The 19326-nt window shown below is 52.6% G+C and overlaps 6 protein-coding genes across 6 annotated transcripts; 1 reads left to right on the plus strand and 5 right to left on the minus strand.

Annotated features, from left to right (window-relative positions):
* Positions 1–941: 941 nt before the first annotated feature.
* BKA67DRAFT_561627 (uncharacterized protein) lies at positions 942–2086 on the minus strand. Its single transcript, XM_046102537.1, has 3 exons — positions 1677–2086; positions 1522–1621; positions 942–1462 (listed from the first exon to the last, which is right to left on the minus strand). Exons 1-3 carry the CDS (start codon positions 1757–1759, stop codon positions 1016–1018), a joined length of 630 nt encoding a protein of 209 aa, XP_045959988.1. The 5' UTR covers positions 1760–2086; the 3' UTR covers positions 942–1015.
* A 1190-nt stretch (positions 2087–3276) lies between these two features.
* BKA67DRAFT_591954 (uncharacterized protein) lies at positions 3277–6195 on the minus strand (the record flags this gene model as incomplete). The annotated part of the gene is made up of 2 exons (XM_046104781.1): positions 3277–5902; positions 5963–6195. The coding sequence occupies 2 exons, from the start codon at positions 6193–6195 to the stop codon at positions 3277–3279; spliced, it is 2859 nt and encodes a 952-aa protein (XP_045959989.1).
* A 3103-nt stretch (positions 6196–9298) lies between these two features.
* On the minus strand, positions 9299–11267 carry BKA67DRAFT_534641 (TAP-like protein-domain-containing protein; the record flags this gene model as incomplete). Its single annotated transcript, XM_046099891.1, has 3 exons — positions 9299–10016; positions 10125–10369; positions 10428–11267. 3 exons carry the CDS (start codon positions 11265–11267, stop codon positions 9299–9301), a joined length of 1803 nt encoding a protein of 600 aa, XP_045959990.1.
* A 752-nt stretch (positions 11268–12019) lies between these two features.
* BKA67DRAFT_498346 (uncharacterized protein) lies at positions 12020–14233 on the minus strand (the record flags this gene model as incomplete). The annotated part of the gene is made up of 2 exons (XM_046097059.1): positions 12020–14057; positions 14121–14233. Coding segments are annotated over 2 exons (2151 nt in total), but the record flags the coding sequence as incomplete, so codon positions are not given.
* A 1910-nt stretch (positions 14234–16143) lies between these two features.
* Positions 16144–17287, plus strand: BKA67DRAFT_591957 (acyl-coenzyme A:6-aminopenicillanic acid acyl-transferase-domain-containing protein; the record flags this gene model as incomplete). The annotated part of the gene is made up of 2 exons (XM_046104782.1): positions 16144–16179; positions 16235–17287. 2 exons carry the CDS (start codon positions 16144–16146, stop codon positions 17285–17287), a joined length of 1089 nt encoding a protein of 362 aa, XP_045959992.1.
* A 397-nt stretch (positions 17288–17684) lies between these two features.
* BKA67DRAFT_690491 (Alpha/Beta hydrolase protein) lies at positions 17685–19267 on the minus strand. Its single transcript, XM_046109138.1, has 2 exons — positions 19138–19267; positions 17685–19069 (listed from the first exon to the last, which is right to left on the minus strand). Exons 1-2 carry the CDS (start codon positions 19192–19194, stop codon positions 17813–17815), a joined length of 1314 nt encoding a protein of 437 aa, XP_045959993.1. The 5' UTR covers positions 19195–19267; the 3' UTR covers positions 17685–17812.
* Between the last annotated feature and the right edge of the window lie 59 nt (positions 19268–19326).

Genomic DNA, 19326 nt, shown 5'->3' on the forward strand with positions numbered 1-19326 from the left:
TTCCTAAAGCTCTGAAGACGACCCTAAACAGCAAGTACAAGACGCTTGCGCGATCTGATAAGCAAAGGACCCGAACCTATAAATAGAATCGGGTCCCTACGGTGGCTTGGCTTATGGTACATGCCCTTTCACCCACTCCATGAGTTAGATCCTGAAGGGCCTGTCTGTGATATGGCGAATGACTGCTGGGCGTAATAGACTACAGCAGAGGCCGATGATGTTGAATCGGAGGCAGACACAGAATGGTCCGAGATGCTACCCATGAATCACTTTCTTTGACACCCACTCCTTCATTTTCATGCAAGCCTGCGGGATTTGGTGCCCACTAAAACCTACCGGAATCTAAGTTGATGATAGTCTGTGCTACCACCATCAGCAACGGCTGCGAACATTGTATCATATGTAGGCATGAACTCAGGGGTCAATAAATTGGTTCGTCGGAGTCAGATTGTATAGTACTGGGCTATTCCAAGTTGTTGAGCGCGGGTAGTTCTCTCTCGCATGCCTTGTCTTATTTCTGCGAGCCAAATCTGTTTAGATTGTACGATGAAAGAAATGGCACGTTGGCTTTGCCGTTCAAGTATGGTAATATCGCAATTCGGGGTTACCCTAAGTCAACAAGCAGCAATTATCGACGCTAAAATTAAGTACCGTTGACACTGATAACTGAACAGGCATTCTTGACCTGGCAAAGCCCCCAGGAATAACAGTTGATAGGCGATTGCGACGGGGGAAAAACATCATAAATTTTTTATTACCTATGTAAGCCGAATACGCGTCTGAATCTGAGAACTAAAGCGCAAGCCCCCAAGCAGATCGGTTGGCTGTGAGCTGCCAATCTGTGCTCTGGGGCAGTTCATTCTATGGTACTGAGTCGCAGGGAATTTTGACTATCGACAAAACTAGAAGATAAGTGAGACCCGAAGAAAAGAAAACAAGTACCCGCCGTTACAGGGTAAGAAACGCGGTTACTTGGCGCCCTTTCCTGCGAAAATACCTGCAATCCAGTCTACATCTATTCGGCGGCATCGAGGTCGTCAAGCTCACGGGGCGGAGGAGAATCGACAGCTACGGCGCGTGAGTAAGCTTGCCGGGGTTGGGTGGGGGATTCGGACTCACGCTTTCGGTCATCACCATTGGTACCGTTCTCGCGACGATCGCGGTCGTCACGCTCCTCCTTGACGTCTCTGTCGCGAGCATCAGGGCTTCGAGAACGGTCTCGGGTGTCGCGTCGAGATTCTCTGTCGTAGTCCCGGTCGCGATCACGGCGATCATCCTTTCTAGGCGAGTAGTCTCTGGTGCTGCGCCTGGGGGATGGAGAACGACCGCGACGAGGCGACCGAGGAGCGCGTCGAGAATCCCGCCCACTGTCGCGGCCACTGTCACGGCCACTGTCACGGCCACCATCGCGGTCACGGCCCGAGTCGAAGCGCCAGGAGGCAGAGGGAGGAGTGCGAGCCCACTTAGTTTCAAGTTAGCCCAGATATCTACCATTGACACGGAACGGCCAACCGGGCTCACCTCGATCTTCAGGATTTCATCACGAGCGAGTCGCTTGTTATGCATCTCGTAGTAGGCATCATCAGCATCACGACGATCTTCATACTCGACGAAGGCGAATCTGCAAGCCATGTGTAAGCCAACGTCGCGACAAGTGCAAGGGGGATCAGACTTACAGTCTACTGCTGGCGCTACGAGGAGCGGGAATATCACATCGCACAAGGCGACCATAGCTAAAGTGATGCAAGTCAGCAATCATACCTCAGTTGGACTTTCCGTATTGGCTCGCATCGGGTGCGCTGTGGTTCGATATCCCGCCATGGGGTCGGGCGGGCGGACTCGGGATGCAGGTAAACGATGGTTTCCGACCGCTCGATCGAAAGGAGAACGCTGGCTAGAAAGATATGATATATGGAAGGCTGGCGATAAATGGAGGGGGCGATGACGATGGGAGGGGAGGACGACTCGATGACACGGCATGCGCGGACGTTGGGGGCGAAGGCTCGTGGCCAACGACGAGGAAGCACGACAGACAGGAGCATCGAGGCCGAGAACAGGACGAGCGGTCGATCGAGACGAGGAATAGCGACGAGACGAGACGAGACGAGACGAGACGAGACGATGGACGATGGACGATGGACGATGATTTTCAGTTGACATACCGTTCGAATTCGTACGCGAGGTCGCGAGCGCGGGTACCGTGGCTGAAACCAGTCACGTAGAGGGTGGTGCCTCCTCGGGAAGACATGGCTGCTGCGTATTGTGTAACAATTGGGTGGGATGAAGAAAGAAGACAGGTGTGAAAGAGGTAAGCAGAAGCACACAGCACACAGGGACCAGTCCTGACGCTCAAATAGTGGCTTCTCAACGTTAGTCCAGTCTAGACTCGATGGAATTGACAGTGGCTGGTTCGGCTTTTGCTTTGGGAATGCAAAGCTGTTTCGGAGTGAAAGGTTGAAGTTGACCAAAGGCTGATTTGTGGTGCAGGTTCAGGTCCAACCAGCTGCTGCCATTGCCCCCAAGGCCACTCACCTATTGAACCGTCTGGAAAAACTCTGATTCCGAGGCGGCTGGTCTCAGCTCTAACGTGCTTCGTGCTTGGTGCAATCTATCACTATCTGGGCCTAGTGCCATGTACAGAGCAAGTACATGCAGAACGTGAAGCGGGGCAATGACGTTCGTTCCTGCCAAGGCTGCCGCTAGTCATGCTAAGTCGGCAATAATGGGAATAGCTTTCATTGTCGAGCCTATAGTACAAGCCTATCATGATGATAATAGCAACCGCTCTTGTCGTCTGTCTATCGCCCGCATCCTCGCAGAGGAAAAACGAAAGAAGAAGAAGAAAGAAGCCAAACATGCTCACAATGTTCCTGCACTCTCTTTAGTTTTGTGACATGTATTCAGGGTATCTTGACCGTTTTCTAGTTAGTCACTCAAAGCACTATCTACACCCATTGAACGTCCATAACCAAAACCACAGGCCCTGAATCAAATAAACTCCGTGGCTTCTTTCCCAGAGATACCGATTCCTCTTCGCATACGCATACCTGCCATTGCGATGGTTCCTGCCTCAAACGGCCACCCCGACCCAACAAGGAGCAATACAAATTGCCGCAAGAAGGAATTGCAAAACCAAAGCCGAGTAAGGAAAAGGGGAAACAAACCCACAAGCAGATATAGTACAACACCAATGGTCTCTTGCACACAAAAGGATTGTGCATTACATGTATTCATTTCTCATCCGCAGTCATCAATCCTCCCCGGCTCTTACGGTACCTAGTATCCGCCATGCCGCCTTGATCGTCCGGAGCCGATGTCAATGCGGCTCATCTCATCCATGAGAGCCCACTCTCCGCCCCCTCCGCCGCTGGACGGTCCGAGACCCCCACTCATTAGAGGCACTTTTGCGGGTATAGGAGGGCCGCTACCGTATGCCCCGCGAGGCGTCCCGTACGGTGGGCCGTAGTTCTCGTAATCAAAAGTACCAGCCCTCACCAGCGCCATGGGTGGTGTGCTGTTGCGTTGTTGCGACGAGGCAGGTGCAAGAGGACCTGGGATAGGTGCCGGCGCTGGCAGTGCTGCCATGCGCTGGTTTTTCTTCTGTAAGCGGTTGCGACCTGAGCTGGGCGCAGACAATGGCTCAACATCTGGAGCAGTGTACGCAGATGGTACGACAGCCATGGACTGTGGTCTTGCTGTAATCCTGATCTGTCTGCGACCAGAAGGTGGCATCGGTTGTGCTCCGGAAGGCATCGGTCGGGTGCTTGGCGCCGCCTCAATCTGTTTCGGCCCTTTTGGTTCTGGCTCTGGAGCCCAAGTGTCCATGGGCAGATGGTCCGAAGGATCAACCTCCCGTCCATCAACAGTCACGATCTTGCCATAGGCATTCGTGTACTCGCCATTCTTGGTTTCATCCTTGACCGCGGCGACTGAAGGGTTCAAATCATCGTACGAGTCGGGACCGAAAGGAACTCCCGATAACCTTCTACCGTCTTGCGGAGGGGCAGGGCTAACGGACTTCCGCTTGATAGTATGATTAGGATTTGGACCTGGCGAATGGCCCCGCATCGAGGTATACGGTGCGGGCGCAGGTGAGCGATCGCGCATGGTATAAGGTGCTGGTGCGGGTGAGCGATCGCGCATGGCATAAGGCGCTGGCGCAGGCGAGCGGTCTCGTACGGCGTGAGGTGCCGCTCCAGGCGAATGCCCACGCATGGCGGCGTTAGGTCCATTTGAATATGCTGCACCATACCCGTTCGACTCTTGGTAGTAGTGGTTCTGCGGCGAAGGCTGTCCATAGCCAGCGGGTGGCTCACTGTGCTGCCTTCCCCTGGTCGGTGTAACGGCAGCAGCTGGCTGGGTATAGCGACGCTCATATCTCCTGTCTTCATTGATGCGATTGGCGATCTCCTGCGATAGGGTAGGGTCAACGCCGGGTATCAATGTGGGCGGCACAGGCGGCACTCCATAATCAGTGGAGCGGTGAACCAATGTACCTTCTGGCACATTGCCGTTGGACAAGTAAGGATCCATATTCGCCTCGTAGGATTGCCCATATGAACGCCCAGCGCGGTCATCGTAGTGATCCCTTGAGGCGACAGGGGATGGAGAAGCAGTAAAAGTGTTTGTGCCGTAGTGTCGCTCTACGGGTGAAGGAGTAGTGTAGTGACCGGAAACAGCACTACTACGCCCGCTCAGGTTTAGTGGAGCCGGGCTTGGAACCGAGCCATATCCGCCTTCTTCGTAATGATCTTGTTGAAAGCTGGCGCCTCTCACCCGAGCGGTGGGAGGTGTCCAGGATTCTGGCACGTCTTCAACTGTTGGCTGCATCGATCGCGGGTGAGGATCAACAGCTGCGTCATAAGAGTGATGTCGTGGCGGAGATTGATGACTGGCATCCTCATAGGTTAATTGCTTTGGCATCTCAGGCGCTGAATCATATGGGCGATATGTTGGTCGGCCCGGATAAGTGGATGTAGAAGAAGGCGAAGGTACGGCTTGTACCGAGTGCCTGTGCGCCTCATTGCGTAGTACATCATGTCTCATAGACAAAGGCGGTGTTGCCTTGTGTTGTGCGGGCACGCTCATCTCATGCGGCGGCGCAGTGTTGTTTCTCACTCTGTGAGCTGGCGGCGGTGGCGGACGTTCGCCATCTTGTTGAGGTCCACCTAGTTGTCGGGGTCCAATCACAGCTGGAGAGGGTGCGTCAAAATCTGGTTGACTTGCAGGAAGAGAGCTTCGATGATCGTGCTCAACTGCGCGCGGGTATGGCTCTTGGGTGTACCGACGATCCTCCTCAAGAGCGATGAACTTGTCTCCCCTGTCGACTGATTGACGGTATTGGGCGTCTCTGTGTGAAGGTGGCATCGCGTAGCGACTGCCATGTTCTTCGGCTTGGCTAAAGCGTGCGGCTGGTGGTGTTCCATACTCAACAGCCTGGAGAGGAGACTGGTTTGGGATGAAGCTGCCATGAGCATGTGGCTGCTGCCTTGGGGGCGTCTGTACAGGCGCCGCTCTGGGCTTTGCGGCAGGAGAAGGCTCGGTAGAACCAGGGTTGCCAGGGTTGGTGGGCAACGGACGCCTTTTAACAGGAGTCCTAGACGCAGCATTGCCTCCGTCTAGCTCAGGCGCAGAAGCAACCGGCTTCGGTTTTGCTGCAGGCTTCTCTGGTTTGGGCCTGGTGTCGTAGTATGTGGTTTCAATTCTGATTTCTCCGGCGTATTTCCCTTTGCAGCTGAGGGTATGCCAGTGGTCACTCTGACCACCACCGGGCAATATAATATCCCTCAAATCTATCCATGTTTCTCCAATGAGCTCTGTCCTCTTGTCGTCATTGAAAACAGATAACTTCAGCTGGTAGTAATCTGGCGAATCATGCACAGGAAATCGAAGTTCTTGGTCCCTGTGGTCGCAGATGCGTTAGTTGAACACGCACTATCATGCGCTGGATCGATCAACTTACCACTTGGGTGTTTGGCCGCCTCGTACGTCGGTAGTCGTCTTCCGTGCTTCCTTGCCCAGACGGGCAGCGCAATATGGGTCTTGCTTGCCAATCGTCTTCCGGTTCGGCAGGTTCTTGGCTCTGTCAACAATGAGAACCAAAGTACCAATGACGGGTCCGTCAACACTCATGTCCGAAAAGATGCCCGCTGTGTGCATCCCATTCATTGGGTTCACCTTGGTTTTGGCGGCCATCTCTGCGACTGGATATTCTGCCTATCATCTAATTGCGTGGTGTAGTCTCTCGCCTGGAGCAAGCTGATGGTCTCCAGGCCGTCCAGACTATGTCGATTTGCGTGCTTGATACTGCCTCTGGTAGTGAGCTGGTTTGTTGGCCAGTCCGCGAGATAATGGTTTATTTAATCCTGCCAAGCTTGATGCGGCAAGCCAAAGCCAAAGCCGAAGCCAAAAAAGAGTGAGTGGGTGATTGAAAGAACTGCTACAGTCGAAGGTGTAGTGTAGATAAAGGAATGCAAAAAAAATACAATTGACCAAATACAAGCTGCCAGGCCAGTCTCACTCATTCAGCGTATGAGATGTGCAGACGGGAAGAAGAAGAGGAAGGGGAGGAGAAGGTGACATGCAATTGGCGACAATGAAATCGAATCGACCTTCAAGAGCTTGCAGACGTAGTGTATGAAATGTTCCCGGTGGCTGGTCGCGCCGGGGCTCCAAGGCTCGGATTGCATGCGAAGTGGGAGGCTGGGTGCGGGCAGTGGAACATTGGACGCCTGTTAAGCCCACACAAGCCCGCTGAACCAGGTCTCCGCCAGGGATCATGCGCCTAGCCACCCTCAGCTGCAGGGGCCTTGTTTAGTGGGGAGATGGAGACCGATTGCCAATAGAACCGCTTTTTCAGGGGTCGTGTCTTTGGTCCTTGGCAGTTATCTTCGAGGTGGACCTGCCACTGTCGGGGTGTTTTCGTTCAAAACAAAGAGATTTATCGTTGGGAATCGAGAAATCGTACGGCATTTGTCCCTTGACACATGTCTAAACTCTAGCCGCGCAACGGGGCCTTGCATGGCCCAATTCCGTCGACATGATCTGATTTCGGTATCCGCACTCAATTATCCATCTCTCCATTTTGCTCCAGCTTTAGGCTCGTCCTCTAAGCTGGGTGCCTGACGCGTCCCGCTGAGGCGCAATCCCGAAGTCTGAGGAACGCAGATGACGTCCAGGTTAGTCGGTACCCTCTCCAGCAACACCCTTGACACACAAAATCCCCCCATCACGCTCTTGATGACAGGCTTCGGCCATGATTTCCAAAGTCACCCCGCAGACGCTTCAACCGTTTGCAGAACTTTAAATGCCGATGTTTCTGGAGCCCGGGCACAATACACACATATACATAGTCATGGCGATGAGATCAAACAACAAACCTACCACCGTTGGTAACGAGGCTTGGCAACCTCGTACTCGATGACTAGACTAGAGCCAAGTCCTGGTCCGCGTCAGCTCTTTTGTATACTACTGCACAGCTACGATCGTTTCAGATTTGAGTATATGTATGCAAGAAACTGAGTTAACAACCCACACGGATATATCGGATGGCACGTGGCGCAGGATTCCAACACCCACGTCACTGATATCCTACCTTGAGAAATACGAAATACTCAAATGTTGACGTGTTGTAATTGTCGTCAGTTGGTTTCAGGACACTAGCTACCATACATACCTCGTCTTTGTTAGCTGAACTAGCAAATGACCAACGCCGATTAGCTCGAGTATAGCAATTTCTTTTAATAAATTTTCTTTTAGCTCGATCCGATGCCAAAACGGTAGCGCCAGAACCTTAGCGGGAAACGCTTGATGCAGCTGTCATGGCAACCACGGATTATTAGCACTTGTCTCAGCCATGTCAGGTCCATGTGGCTTGTCGTTTGCTATCTACTACTGCACAGAGAATTGGTTGGAGAAGCCCCCATCACGGAGACCGAGTCAAGATCTCATACCATATCAACATTAGATTTCGGGTCTAGAGGGTGAAAAGGCAAAACCTCAATCTGGGTCGTTGCGTCGAAGCAACCCTCCGCAACGCTTAGCAAACCCCGTTTTGTGTCGCAACCACCTTTTCATACGAATTACTGAGACTTTCTGCTGTCTTTATTAGATGCAGAGCCCGACGCCAAAGGCCTCACCATCCCTGTAACCCCCGATGGCAGTCATTGATCTTGCGATCACCGTCCTCATCACAAGGCGGGTGCGCGCAGTCGTTGGCCCCCATGGCCTTTGCACTTGACACGGGTGACGGGAGCGGGTCGGCTCTTAATATACCTAGCCCAACAGGAAGTTCATGACGTTGGACGGCAACGCGACCCTTGCCGAGCACGATGCCGTTGCCATTGCCGGCCCGCAAAGCACGATCACTTCTCTCTTTTGAAATAGCCTTTCCATGCCCGGCAGGGTGCATGGCAAGTCGAGCCGTGCTACAGCCACGTCAAAGGCGGATGCATACTGAGCATGACTGTGATGGTAAGAAACAGCTTGGTGACCGAAGCCGCCTTCATCTTGATTGTGCGAAAACGAAAAAAAAAAATTTGGTATCATTCATTGGCAAGGTTTCCACATAATGATTATGATGACTTCGGCATTATTACAGGGCAATCGGCCGCCAAGTTGCACGTTCCCTTGCCAAACACGACATCACAACGGTATAAAGCTCAGTGATTGACCAATAAGACATCGCAGACGGGTTCGACATCAATGCTTGGCAGCTTTTGCGCGATGTTGACATTTTTTACTAAATCGACTCCACAGCATTAGGCATCGAGATAAAACCATCGAGATTTCGTTATAATACGAACCAATGGGAAGCGAAAGATCTCTCTATTCCTGGAAGTGTGGGGAGCGGATGGTGTGTGCAGCTCAAGTCCGCCAAGCCTACCCCACGCACACCGACCCATGTTCATGGCTATGCACTCAAAAGTGAAAGTCAATCGGGGAGGTCATTGAGAGTAGGATATTGATTCGCCGTCGAAATCAGATGCTTGCGTTTAAAGCACACCAGAGACCTGACCTTTGGGAGATTGTTGTTCGGTGAGATATGGCCCTCATAGATGTGACATGCATTCGGCGATTATTAGAGGTTGGCAACAATCCTACGCTGCAAGGTTTGTCCGAACCAAGGTTGAATTGGGCCCGCCCATGTTTATAGCAGCATTGATAACTATATCTCATGGAACCAGGCCACAAGGTTCCATACAGTCTCACCTGCAACAGATACATTGCCCGTTGCACACAAATACAATTTCGGTGAACACGTACTCGTTAGGCCTAACTGCGCATATTTATTTCGAACTTAGAACCCTAATCTCCCACGTCGCAACAGGCCATCGTGCACGTCCGCGAAGTTGACGACCAAGTTCTCCGTCTCCTCCGGGCAAGGATTCCACGGGTCGCAGTCTGACGGGCAACTCGTCCCGCTCTCCGGCACCTTTCCGTGCTCCAGATACTCCTGCACGATGTTGCTGATGCACTTGCTCGGCGCCCCGAGCGTGCAGTGGCCAGTGGTTTCCTGCACGACCCAGGCGGCACCGGGGTGCTTGGACGCCATGTTGACGGCGTTTCTCAGCGGCGTGACGGGGTCCAGTCTCGTGGAGAGGAAGAGCAGCGGGGCGGCGGGTTTGCCCTCGACCAGTGCCGCGTCGTGCGCGGGCGTCGTGAAGGGGCCTGTGAACCGCCACTTGGGCCGGATGGTCCAGCCGGAGCACGCGAAGCGGATGGTCGTCCAGTACGCGCCTAGGGTGTGGGACTGCGACCTGAGGTCTTCCATGTAGGACTTGAAGTAGCCGAGACCGTGCTTTGTTTCGTCCTCGCCGTCGGCGCACTTGATGGCGTGCTGCGCATCCTGGCTGAGAAGGGCCGTGGCGGAGCTGTTGAGCAGAACGCAGCTGTCGTGCAGTCTGGGGGCTTTTGCTTCCAGTTCTGAGAGCAGCAGGGTATAGTTTCCCTCTAGAGTGCCACTGAGAAGTTCTGCGAGGGGCCTGAAAAGTTTGAATGGTCCATCTACGCGCCAACTTTGTCAGTTGATAAAAGACATAGTGCCTGGAGTGGAGGATGTAGAGATCATTAGGGATCCCATGAGATGCCAGGGCCGATGCAAGACATCATCAAGATCTTTTCACTTACAGACAGGCTTAATAAATGCATTGTTCACTTCTGTGCCAGTGATGACGACAATTTTCTTGTCCGTCAGCACTGAGATGGGGTTCTCGTCCGTCTGGGAGATGAAGTCGTCGACTCTCTGCTTCAGATCTTGCCATTTGGTATCAGGCGAGCGCTTGAGCGGACATTTGTCGCCCTGTTCGAAGCAGGACTTGTAGAAATAATCCACAATGGCCTCCGTGTCTTGGAGATTGGTCAGCCATGTCTGCAGCACTCAGTTAGCTACACATAAGTTATAGGAGGCGGAATCTCGCAGAACTCACTCCGCGCATGTAATCGTCGGCATCAGCGATTCCATCGACAATCAGTCTTCCTACACGGCCAGGATACATGGAGGCAAACGTGTTGCCCAGGATGGAACCATACGAGAAACCCCAGTACTGAATTCTGGGCACATCAGCCTCTCTCTTCTTGAGCTCGATCCTCCTCTCTCGGACATCCTCGTCCATATGGGCCACTGCGGCCGCGTCCCTCCCAGCATGGATCTGATGCAGAATGGCCACCATATCCCGAACCACACTGGGCGTGGTCAGGTGAGGCAAGATGGACGACGCATTCTTCGCTGCGAGTTCGCAAAGCTGACCGTACGCCTGCGCGCGCGCCCACTGCCTCCTGAGCGCGTTCTCGCTGGCGTCGAGGCCCCCGATGGTCCGGAGCTGGAGCTCGGCGAGATCACGTGCCGCGGTGTCGCCCTGGAAGCAGTCGGCGTTGGGGCTCGTGAAGGCGATGCCGCGGGGGTCCCAGGAGAGAATCTCGTAGTTCCTGTTGCCGCGCGTCGCGTTTTGGAGCTTCTCGCCAGCCCTCAGCACGAAATCTACCCCGGAGCCTCCGGGGCCGCCCGGGTTCGTGAATATGGTGCCGCCGAAGGTGGGGTCGTGGTCTGAGACCGTGGCGGGCAGCTTGGCGATGGCGAGGGCGACGGTGTGTGGGTTGCTCTCGTCCTGCCAGTCAAGGGGGACGAGCAGGCGTGCGCATTGGAACTTCTCATAGCACGGTGCATACGTCAAGTTGTGGCTGGGGGTAATGCTGTCCCAGTCGAAGTCTGCATCGCCCGCCGATGATAGGTGTAGCAAGGCCGGCAAGACTGCCAGCCAGGACCGCATGTTGCACGGAACCATTGGAATGGATATGCTGGATGGCAAAACAGGCGAGGCTTCATATAAGAACACAAGGTTATGAATAAAGTATGAAGTAGGCCCAGATATCGAGTTGATGGGAATATAAGGAATAATGTGAGATTTGGTCTAGTGGTGCAGCATCCGTGAATGTCCACGGAGTTCGGAATAGTGCTGTAAGCTATGCCGACCCGCCAGAACCATGCTGCATGTCGCTTCTAGCTGTACAAAACAGGAAGGTGAAAGTTACCATATGGTAATCATGGCCGTAGTTTGGATCTAAATAGTGACGGGAACAGACTAAACCGGTCTTTTTAAACACCCAATGGTAAAGGGAGAAGCCATTGCTTTATCCTATATTATCCCATGAAATTACCCGTCGCAATCCAGCTGCCAAAGATTTTTGGGCCGTGGCACCCGAGGAAAGTGGCGACGGCAGATCAGTACTCAACTTTTACAGTAAAGATTTGAAGCAATAGAGACATTGAATAACCAACGTTCGTGGTCAGTCCATGGTAAATATAAATCAATTGTATGAAAATCGCAGCAGAACCTTGTGGTCCAACCTTAAGACGCCTATATACAGGATGTGGATTTTTTGGGTATTCCCGACGCTCAATTAATCCAGACAACAAAGAATCAATCAATCAATCGTGGCTATCCTAAACACCAGAATGCATATCGTCGTGTCGTCATAAGCTCTTCGAATCGTCGTAACTCCGTGCACCTCCCTCTCATTCCCCTCGTCCCCTAAAATTGCCCATCTTCTCAATCGACGACATGATGCCACTTCTCGCGCCCATCATGCCAGGTCTAGGGAGACCCCCTTGAGGTCCGCCGCTCTTTGTGCGCTCGTGAGACATGCCGCCAATTCGGCTTTCGGTGCTCGACTTCTTTAGAGAGCCAGGAGCACGAAGTCCTGAAGCGGCTGGTCTAGAGATGCTGCTTCTGAAGCTCTTGGAAGGCGTGGGAGCTCTAGGTGTGGCAGTAGGCCGAGCAGGAGTTTCATCCGGTTGTTGGACGAAACTGTGCTGCATTGCCATCATCTCCTCTGCAAGCGAAACGAGCTCGCCCTTTTCGACACGCTCTTTCTCGAGCATTACGATCAATTCCTTGTTGTCCTGCTTGACGCTCTCGACAATAGCTCCAAGCTTCTGAACCTCGGCATTCAACTCGGTTATGTGGGCTGAGTCCTTCATGGCTCGTGTCTTGAGCTCTTGATTCTCGGCAGTTTGAGCGGGATCGAGCTTGGTCATTGTAGCGTCGCGACCAATCCTGTGCTTGTCGTTCTCGTCAACAAGCTCCTCAATCTTGGCCTCCAGTCCCCGAACCTTCTTCTCCCAGCGGTTCTCGTAACTCTTCTTCAGCGCTGTGACCTTGTTCTCATGCTTAGTCTTATACAGAGCATGCAGTTCACGCGCAACCCTCTCGACGGCGATCTCGACCTCGCGTGACCCAGGGCTTCTGGCCTCCTTCTCCGGCGACCTGTTCTCCGTGTCAGCATCCGAGCCAGACCTGCCGGCCCGCATGCCGGCCACCTTGGAAAGAGCTTCTTGTGCCATAATCTCAGCGGCTTCTCGACGCTTTTCGCTCTCTTCGAGCTTGGATTCAAGCTCTTGACGTTCGCGCTGGCCATGGTGGATCTCTGCCTTGACTCTACGAAGAACAGTTTCCATCTCTTGAGAGCGCTTGTCCCATGCCTCCTTCTCTTCCACCAAAGCTTCCTTGACGCATTGAAGTTCGCGGAGGTGCTCCGATGTCTCACCAACACGCTTTTCAGCATCTGTCACGGCTGTCTTCAAGGAGTTTACTTCAGCCTCCTTGCCTAGTAGCGATGCCTTCAGACTGCTGATCTCGGAAAGGAACTGAGACTTTAGAGTCTCGACTTCACGTGCCGTCACAGTAGGGACACTGCGAGGTGTGGGTAGAGGCCCGACATCAAGGTCGAGTAGGTTTGACTGACGACGCAGTGGGGTCGCGTTGGGCATATGGCCTGACGTTTTGGCGGGCGAGAGGCGGGCTCTTTTGGAAGCCGAAGTCGGTCCATATCTATTGGTTGAATACTGATCGGAAAAATCCATGAGGTTGGTCAACGTGTTACCACCATCTTGCGCGGGAGGACCTCTGGGGGTACGGCCAGGGGACGGGTCGAGGCGGGCACGAGCGGAAGCGGGGGTCATTCCCATGTTGGCAAACCTGGTGGGACTGTGACCAATCTTGGCGAACATGGTCATGTTGGGAACGGCGGAGAAGGTGCTAAATGTGCTGACCATGGATGTATCAGGACCGGCTGTCTCGTCGCCCACTCCCTGGTGCTCGACTGTCATGGCCGAAGCGTCGGCATCATGGTCGTTCTCTAGCATTGTAGATTCGTCCTCGAAGATCTGAATGGCTTTCTTCAAGCCTTCGTTTGCCAACAGAGCCTGCTCGAAGGTCATGTCCTGTTCTGTGACGACCTCCTTGACCGGCTCTTTTTCCTTCTCGGGCGATGCTGGCCGGGGCTTCTCGGGTGACGCGGCGGTCACAGGCTTGATAGGAAAGCGTCGTTCCGGCGAGCGGGTCTTTCGCGGGCTGGTAGGAGGGGCATCTTGTCTCGAGGAGGACCGCGAGAGGTTCTCGCTGTTGTCGTTTCTTGGGCTTAGTATCTTCAGCGGGGCAATCTCATTTCCGGACAGTATTCTAGAGTGTCGGATCTTGGATGGGGAGACGTTCTCTTTCACGGAGCTTCTGAAGTCCATGTTGTGAACGTCGGACAGGAAGGGGGAGCTTTGGTCGGCGCTGTCCTGGAGTATGCCAGCGATCTGGTGACTTGCACTTGGGGAAGCGATTTCCTCATGGAACTCGAGGTCGTTGTCGCTGTCGCTGTCGACGTCGATGTCTTCAGCCTCGAAGCGACGGGAGGCAACGGGGGTCGCGATGTTTAGCATCGCGCTAGGCGTGGGTGACAACGGTGATGGCGATGCCATGATCACTCTTATAGTGTTTGTGTTGTTTTGCAGACGCAAGCCGGAGACTATTGCTGCTGAAATGGGGATTCGCTTGTGAGTGTTTCGTTTCCATGCAAACTTGGCGGGATAAAGTGTGGTGAATTAACTTTGGATTTGAAGTGCTGGAGATGGAACTAAAACGCGGCATGATTTGTTTTGGCGGTCACTGGGACAACAGCTCGGGACCCCACTCATCATGCGTTCGGCGGGCGCCCTGCAGTTCCAGAGCCCCTGCAGAGAGCCCCCCTGCAGAGCCCTTGTAAAGGCCTCTCGTTGTTGTGGTCGGCCCCCCGGACTCGGACAGGACCAGGCAGCACGTCATATTTGGTTGGCTATCATTGCAGCACGCCTGTGGCATCGAGAATCTCTCCCCAGCCAACATGGAATCCCGTCCTGAATCTAGTCTAGCTAGTCCCAACTATCCTCATAGACTCATCAAAGCCTATAACCAGGGCGAACTTGTCGTCGTTGCCATGGTTTGGTGAGTAATGACAGGTGCGAAAGCGACGCAACCCCTCGTCCGGGTCCCCGTTCAAAACCCAATCGCAATGCGAACCAAACAATTCCTCCAAATGCTGCGATGACGACGATAGCGGTGAGTAACTCCTCTATCGCTGGTGAGGCCTTCAGTTCATCCAGTGACTCGACAGCAGACCCCCGCCCTTTGATTTCCGCTTTCCTTTCCACCTTCTTTCCATCTTCTCTGGTAGGGCTGTAATCTTGGGTTGTGAGTGCTTGCATTGCATGAGCTTACCCCACAAGACATTCTGTGGTTCAATCTTCTTCAACTACATTCGCACTTGCATGGCCCTCAAACTCTACCGCAGTACTTCCCATGTCTCAGAAACCCCGAATAGCCGACCATTCTAGAGTCCGAATTTAGAAATCCATCTGACAAGGCAAACCCCTCAATGCTTGGTTTGAGAAACCAAGATCATTCAGAACCTAGGTTGTCACCGCCCGCGACTTTCGTCACAGGAATGTTGAGCACAAAGAACGGACCCAACAATTGGCACCAGCACACATTCAGGATCCAATGCCTGCAGGAATAAATAAAACTACTGATTCTGTATAGGATGGTTTTTTTCTTCTTGTTCTTTCCTTTCTGTGGCTCAGTTTCTTGAACTTACCTCAGGCCTAGTCACGTCAAAACACACAAACGATGGCATTGTGAATTTCCTTTGATTGAATACCCATAGAAAGACGACACAGATAAAGGGTTCATGCGCTGCCTTCTAAACTATGGCTGCTCGGTTTAGGCCACCTGCTCAACGGTAACGACTTTCCTGTAGTATAGACGCAATGCCGAAGGGTCTCGAAAAACTTCAGAGATCTCGCGGAAGCCGCTTTCACAAGCCGTGTGTTCCACCAAGCTGAGGTAAATCTATCCTTGGTGGGATCCGTCAGCACGACAGAATTAGGACATGCGACCTAGTCTAGAAAAAGGAACTACTTTTGCATGATGTAGAAGGCCTCCCGACATTATCTCTCCCATCATTGATGCGTAGTTGCACTATGCAGAATCAACATTTAATGGGCATTACTATGATCTATTGTCCACGGCAAGCTTGCAGTTTTCTCATGAACTATCCCCCCGATTCACTTTTAGATCTACAGGCACTATCACGCTTACATATCGAGCCGCTGATTTATCCCACGGTAATGTCTCAAGTGGCTAATTATAGACTGATCACGCCGAATGTCGTCAGGCCGAACCGGGTCCGGATCAGTGCGGGGCTGTGGTCGGCTGTTGAAACCAAGCACTCTAACTTGCCATATGGTTAACAGACTCAACTTATATGAGTAAATGCTATTCTGATAACACTAGCCTCCCCGAATCAATCGCAAGTATAGCTTATTAATTGATCCAAGTCAAGATGATTGAGATTCGGTGCTCAGGGTCGCCACGTGAAGTATGTTTCAACTACGGCCATCTTTCTATAAACTCCTAACGTGCCGTGGACATAGATAGGTCAAACACACGGCCGACAGGCTGCATCACAGATTCGCGGCTCAGTCGCTTTCTATGCCAAACTCTTTCAGAAATCATGTTCCATGGATTGGCCCGACGTGCTCCAAGAAGCTGAGCAATACGTCGAACCACTGCAATCCATCGCGCCTCGATATCTCGAGGAGATTCGTGGAATATCTGATGGGGCAGGTTTAGGATTCCTGGATGTCCTGGCTCTCAACGTCCGGACCGAGATCATGTTCGGCTTGTTCACTGGCGATTCAAGGACAAAGACAAACGTGGATGATATCCCCAGCGACGGCTGCACAGCGCTCGCCTGGCTGGCGGCGGAAGGGCCAGGCCAGGAGAGGAAGTCCTGGTTGTGTCAGAACTGGGACTGGATGGTTGAACAAGGACAGAACCTAATCATCTGCCACATTTCACAGCCCGGAACCGGCATCCCGGATATCGCCACGGTGACGGAGGCCGGCATCATTGGGAAGATTGGGCTGAACTCAAGCGGAGTTGGGTGCACTCTAAACGCCATCAAATGCCGTGGAGTTGACAGGAAAAAGTTGCCGATTCACTTTGCCCTGCGGACGGTACTTGAGTCTCGATCCCGCGACGAGGCCGTCAAAAGAATCAAAAACGTCGGGGTCGCAGGCAGTGGACATATTCTTGTCGCAGATCCATCCGGCTCCGTGGGACTGGAATGCACGAGTAAATGGGTCAAAGAGCTACTTATGTCATCTGATGGGAAGATCTGCCACACGAACCACCTGCTTCTGCCGCACGATGATGTAGAGGAACCAGCATGGCTGGAGGATTCACCGAAACGTCTGGCGAGGATCCGCGAGCTGGTTGCCGACATTGAGAAGCCTACCACTAGTGCCATCTCTGACATCTTTAAAGATGTAGAAGGATACCCATCCTCGATCAACAGGAAAGAGGTCGGTGGAACACTTACGCAGACTCTGTTCAACATTGTCATGGATCTTGGTAACAAGACTGCGAGGGTCACGTTTGGCAGACCCACGGAGAACACGGGCTTGGCTGTCCTCTCGTTGTGATATAATAACATACCGATGAAAACAATCCTGAATTTATTTTATCCTCCACGAACACATGAGTGTTAGATACAGTTTTGTTTTCCAGCGCGTACTCTTCTATTAGGTGGCATCAAGAGACTTGGAGTAAATGAACGAGCCTTTATTGCCCATCAATCAGCAATTACCAGGCTTGCGAGTAATTCTTGGTCCCCTCGGCTGTCCCCTTTTCCTTCTCAAATAAACTCACCCTCATCGTACGGTATTTCTGATTGTTAATACGCTGAGACACAGTGAGCGATTACTGTGCTGTGGAAGGATTCACAGGAGAACGGGCCCAATAATGTCAAGGTTTATCTTCCAAGAAGTTTATTCTCCAATCCAAAATGGTCAAGAATACACAAGCTATAGATCTACTTGTGACTATTATTCGCCGGAGTACTTACTCCCGTAGGTTCATAATTCAGTCCTCAGAAGTAATCTAGACAATCAATCTTTTGTACCTCCAAGACGGATGCTAAACCATCTCTTGAAACCAGTACGCACGACTCAAAAAATACCACTAAGCCAATCAAAGATCTCTCCAGCTAGCTGAGGCTCCGCGCCAAGTTGACAATGCTCACCAGCTCCCAAATCTGTGGGAAAGAGATGATACCTGGTGTCGTGTACCTGCGTCGAGCTATTGTAGAGCCCAACAAGTTCAAGCGGCTGTCCGGGCGCGAGTCTATCATCCTGGCCCTCGCCAACAAACAAGTGCACGGTGGTTATGTCGTCGACGAGCTCCTGGGACACCTTGAAAGTGCCGAGTTGGGTCAGCCAGTCAAAGTAAGACTCGGTGTTGAATGACCACAGGCCCTGGCCGGTAACCCACACGAACTGTGTGTTTCGCGGCGGCTGAGCAAGGGCATACGAAAAGACCTCGTCGAAGTACGTCGCATTCCCAGAGTTGAAGGCCTCGACAAGTGCCTCCGGGAGTTGAGATAGAATTGCATCTTGCATATCAGCAAGCCCGTCAACAGACAGAATGGCCTTGAAACGATGCTCGTAAGCAGCGACACGTGGTGCGAGTTGACCTCCAAACGAGAGGCCTATGTAGGCTAGATTGTCTGAATCGACATCGGCGCGCCTGCTGATCTCATCGACGACAGGGGATACCACTTCGGACCAGTTTGCGATAAAGCCGGCCTGGTCATGTCTTCGAACGGTAGGCTGCCCTGGCCCTTCGTACGTAACAAAGTTGTATCCGCGGTCAAGGGCTTCTTGGCCGAGCTGATGCCACAGTTCCTGCTGCGGCCCATCGTACCCAGTTCCAACGACGAGAGTTGGACGTTTCTCCTGGCCCGTGCTAGCCTTGAAGAAGTAGTAGGGTATATCATACTGGGAGCCAGCAATGGTGTGGTTTTCACCGGGCACTGGCAGCAAAGAAATAGCTTCATTGAAAGCATCGAGCCCAAGGTCCCATTTCTCGTAAAGTCGAGGGTCGCTCGAGTTGCCGGTCAGGAAAAAGCTGGAAAGGCGCCAGTAAGATGCTGCCCGGAACAGGGCGCCACGCCTTGTGATCGAGGTCTTGGCTTTCTGAGCAAGGCCATATATCTGATCTCCCATCCAGTCATACTCTTCGAACCAGCTATCAAAGTCGCCAGGCACTATTTGGCTGGCTAGGCGAAGGACCTCGCTGGTGGCGGTGCCACCACCATTCGCAAGAGCGAGTGTTTCCGTCAAGACAAAGTCGAAATAGCCGTCGGAGCTCAACGGATAGATTGGAACTGTGCTATTTTCTGTGCCATTGTAGGTCGAGACACGTGCCTATAATCTTATTAATAAGGGAAATCTCTACAAGCAGTACCGCATGAGAAGGACATTGGAAGTCGTACCTCTACTAGCGTGACACCTAATTGAGCAAGAAGTAGTAAACTCTGAGATGCTTTCATTTTTAGAAATGCTCAACGGCGTGTAAGGGACTTGAAAAATTTGGCTTCTATCGATGAGTGACTTATCACTAACACTCCAGGATAGCCAGATTACCCAAGGAAGTCTCGGGATATAAATACTGGAATGACTAT

Source organism: Truncatella angustata (assembly GCF_020726525.1).
Source record: "Truncatella angustata strain MPI-SDFR-AT-0073 chromosome Unknown BKA67scaffold_3, whole genome shotgun sequence".
NCBI classification, from domain to species: Eukaryota; Fungi; Ascomycota; class Sordariomycetes; order Amphisphaeriales; family Sporocadaceae; genus Truncatella; species Truncatella angustata.